Source organism: Bidens hawaiensis, unplaced genomic scaffold (assembly GCF_021521415.1).
Source record: "Bidens hawaiensis isolate Kalapana, Puna unplaced genomic scaffold, B.hawaiensis_p1.1 tig00041885_1, whole genome shotgun sequence".
Taxonomy (NCBI): Eukaryota; Viridiplantae; Streptophyta; class Magnoliopsida; order Asterales; family Asteraceae; genus Bidens; species Bidens hawaiensis.
In genome coordinates this window covers 131,604-135,779 of record NW_027497430.1, presented here as the reverse complement: position 1 = coordinate 135,779, position 4,176 = coordinate 131,604, and the positions used below count along the sequence as shown (strand labels likewise).

The window sequence follows — 4,176 nt, the reverse complement described above, 5'->3', positions numbered from 1 at the left end:
GGAGTAAAATTATCGTGCAATAATTTCTTAACGTACAATAGGTACACGAATCACGCTCAAAGGCAATTTACAAAGCGCTCAAACCAAAAACTAAAAGCGCGCAGTGTTAAAATCCAATACGCTCAAATCCATATAAGTTTTTCATAAATACGCTCAAGAAATCCATAATACGCTTAAAAACGGTTTTCGTGAAGAAAAGTAAAAAATTGGTCGATTAACGATCCAATTATGTTATTTTTTTTCCAGGTGAAGCGATGATTAATTGGATATATATTGACGATTTCGAGATCTTGTGATGTGATTTCATGGATCAATTCCATGAATACAAGTACTTTTGTACCTGATGTACGTTAAGCATTATTATATTTTATCTTTTATCTATAAACAAATAACTTTAAATCGCCTAAAGTAGCAAATAGCAAATTTCTAAAGTAGGAAATTGTATTAGTTACAAAGGATATTCTACAAAGGGCTTATACTAACTAACGAATATACTCTTGGTGAGAGTATGAGCCATGAGTAGAAAACTTATCGACTAAATTCACAATTGGAATTTATTGGCAGTTCATATGTTAATATCACCGACAGAGCCTTATCAATAGATTGTTGCCATCGATCAGTGGAGAGGCTTACCTATGTATTACTAATTAATAATAATGCTTCCATCGATGATAGCTTTTTGTTAGTCGATTTTGTACAAACTTTTGTTTATTCTGAATTAGAATTGAATGTTCGATTGACAATTAATAAAAGATTTTACAAGAACCAAAATCATATCAACTCAACTAAAACGAAGATAAGAAACCGCAACCTAATTGCATACAACATCAGAGTAAAACGCTATGGTTCTCCTTGTGCAATCCTTAACACCAAGCAATTCTACATCAAAAACTTCAAACTGTTTTGAGCTAAAAAATGTAGAAGGTCCAACCTACAAGCACAAGACAATTTTGAAACTAAATGCTTAATGGGTTGACTTTTGTAAGTCAAACGAACTTATAGTCTATGTAAATTTGATAGCTATAATCTTAACATCAAGGTAAGTTGAAACTGAAGGTTGACTTTTGAGGATGAGAAAACTCACTGGTGGCCCAAGTTCTGGTGGGATGATGATTCTCCTCTTTCCACCAGGTTTCATGTCTTTTAAACCTTCTTCAAATCCTGTATCAATTATCTCATTCACGCAAATTAATCGACATGCACCGGAATGGATTTAATCGCAACAAATGAAATAAATTGGAGTCCAAAGAACCATATGGCAACATCAAATTGGAGAAGTACAAGGTCAACATTTGACTTTTGGGTCAAAAAGTCAATACTGAACTCTTGAGTATCAAATGAAACTCAGAAGCACTATTTTGACTTTTATGTAAAAAACGAGTTGTTTTGACTTTTAAGAGGTATATTGTTTGACTTTTTTGAGGTCAAAATGTTAAATGAAAATACACCCACCTGGGACCAGCGCATTTGTGCCCATTCGTATTTTGGCGGGAGAACCTTGTTGATAACTGCTATCGATACGACGACCGGATTCATTGTAGCCAATATAGTGAAAAGTCACCTGCAAAACAACTTCATTAAATAACACAATATTCCATTATGGAAAGATACCCTGGAAGTGTTTTAACTAGAGGCGAAAATTTCAATAAGTTTGCAAATAAATGGGTATTAATTGGAAAAGATCAGATAAAAGGGAGTCACATAGGTCAAACAATTCAAAAGCCACCCAGAGTGTATTTTCAATGCATACAACTTCCTAAATCAATTCATCAAAAAGTTAGATTATTATTTTTATAATACAGAATTTGTAAAATTATATACAACTTGTTAAGTTTCATACAACATTTTAAAAAATTGACATACAGGTGTTGCTGATCAGTAAGACTGGTAGGAGTGTGCATAAGTCGGTTTTCGGCTCAAACGAAACAAAAAACCGAACATTAGTTCTTTGGGTTTTTGAAAACCGTTCAGTTTTTTCGGTTTTGCCATTTGGGCTTGAAACTTTTGGGCTGAAAAATGGTCCAAATAAAGAAACTGGCTCTGAAACTTTGGGCCTAAAGTGTTTTTTTTTTTGTTAATTGATAATTAATTGATTAATACACATATAAATTATTATTCACGAATTCAATAACAAAAGTTGGAATTTTCAGTTTTTCCGGCCCTGTTTGATTATAAAGTCGGTTCAGCTCAGTTTTTTTTAGTTTTTTGGTGCATGCAAAACCAAAATCTAACAAAAAATTCTAAATTGAAAAAAAAAACATAAAAACCAAACTGTCATTTTTTAGTTGGGTTCGGTTATTCAGTTTACGTTGTCATTTCAGTTACAAGTCGGTTATAAGAATGCAAAGAAGAAGCTGGAAAACCTGCTGACCGGACTTGGGGACATCACCGGTACCAACTTCAAAATCACGGTATATAAGTCCATTGTCACGTTTAACATAGTTATCCGATGCAACCACTTTAACCTCAAATCCTAAATCATATTCAAAACCTCGTTCAAATCAATGAAGACCCTCCAAAATAAATTAAAAATAATGAATAAAACAAACCTTCTCTAACAAAGCTCGGGAAATCATCTGGTGCGTTATTTTCTCTTTGTATACGTTTATTTTGTTCAAGCAACCGTTTTTCATCATACGGGTTCTTAATCTTTGTTTTTGCAGTCGAGGGTAATAATGGAAACAACCCTGTTGAGACCAGAAACACAAGGAGTCGTCTGCGGTTCACATTCTCCATGTTCTGTTCTCTAGCCATAAATCAAACATTTTTTTCTAATTAAATGAGTTGAAAGATGTGAAATAATAATTATTTGAAGTGTTTTACCTTTCATCTTTTTGGAGAAAATACTTATTATTAGCTGAGACTGAGAGTGGTTTATCTGCTGCATATAACAACCATTCATTTGCTTCCAATCAAAGACTACTTAATCAAAGTTCCCAAGCCGGAGCTTGACTAGGCTGGAGAGTTGTTTTTTCAAGCTAGGGCTCGGCTTGTTTATTATTTAATAATTACTTTATATATATTTTTAATTATATCTATAATATTTGAAGGAAAACTTGTGAGAAGACATAATTCGGATCTAGTCTTTGATATTTAGCTTCATCACTAATCAACTGATGATCATATTAAGCTTAGATGAATCAGCGTGTGTGTTCTAGAGGGATTTGGATAGAATAACAGAGGCAAAATTATGTGCCATACATACATACGTACGTACCAGTTTTTTAAGGGGTAGCGTAATAAAAGTAGAAAAAAAAAATCAATGCTTACATTTAGATGAAAAAGAAAGCTTGAATTGAACAGATGGAGATGAAAGCATCATCATGCTTGGTAGCTATGGAGAGGCTTCTCTTTTCTTTTTTACTCGCCTTATCTTCTTCAACTTGCCAAAATTCTTCATTTAGCCCTTTGCCTTTTACACTATACCAATTTCACCCCTAAACTTTACCTTTCTCCTAATCATATCTTTTTATGTTATATATAAGGCGTCCATAAATTGGCAAACTTGTTAACTTACTTGAACCTTTATATGTCGTATAACCCCTGACACAACACATCACTTTTAAATCAGCCGGTTTCACTTCACTTTCAAATCAGTCGGTTTCGGTACCTTATTGGTTTGTATGATTTTTGCAAACCTAGTTTAGACGATAACAGCTTAGTTAAAAATTTATTTTGTTTATATATGGGAATATATTACATTTTTCACATATCATATGACTTGTATAGCCTTATATGGCCCATATGATATGTAAAAAAATGTTATACGACCCGTATAACCTCTTACTAGCGTATCGATGAGTCGATCTCTATTTATAAAACAAACCTTACATGATCATATGTTTTTCTGAAGGCCAACATCCAAAGATATAACTTTATAACCCCAAAAGATAAATCCTTTATTATTTGTTGGGATATTCTTCCGATCGACTAGAAAATTGGGATTTTTTATTTGGAATACTTACAAAAGACAACTAAATAAAAACGTTTTGTTAAATTGTTTGTAGGAATTGTGTGGCAGTATGACGCAATCGAAATGGATGGACTTATCCTATCATCCGATATTGGAGATCACAACGCAAAAAAATGATTTCAAAGGGGATGAGTAGACGAATATAAATATACTACATTTTATCTCCCCGTATTACGGAGGTTGTTTTATATTATTCGTTATTA

The 4,176-nt window shown here is 32.9% G+C and overlaps 1 protein-coding gene across 1 annotated transcript; it reads right to left on the bottom strand.

The window, feature by feature from the left end:
* Nucleotides 1-810: 810 nt before the first annotated feature.
* Nucleotides 811-2,860, bottom strand: LOC143593295 (peptidyl-prolyl cis-trans isomerase FKBP20-2, chloroplastic-like). The gene is made up of 6 exons (XM_077072968.1): nt 2,824-2,860; nt 2,550-2,746; nt 2,364-2,473; nt 1,453-1,561; nt 1,085-1,161; nt 811-931 (listed from the first exon to the last, which is right to left on the bottom strand). Exons 2-6 carry the CDS (start codon nt 2,734-2,736, stop codon nt 812-814), a joined length of 603 nt encoding a protein of 200 aa, XP_076929083.1. The 5' UTR covers nt 2,737-2,746; nt 2,824-2,860; the 3' UTR covers nt 811.
* Nucleotides 2,861-4,176: the final 1,316 nt, after the last annotated feature.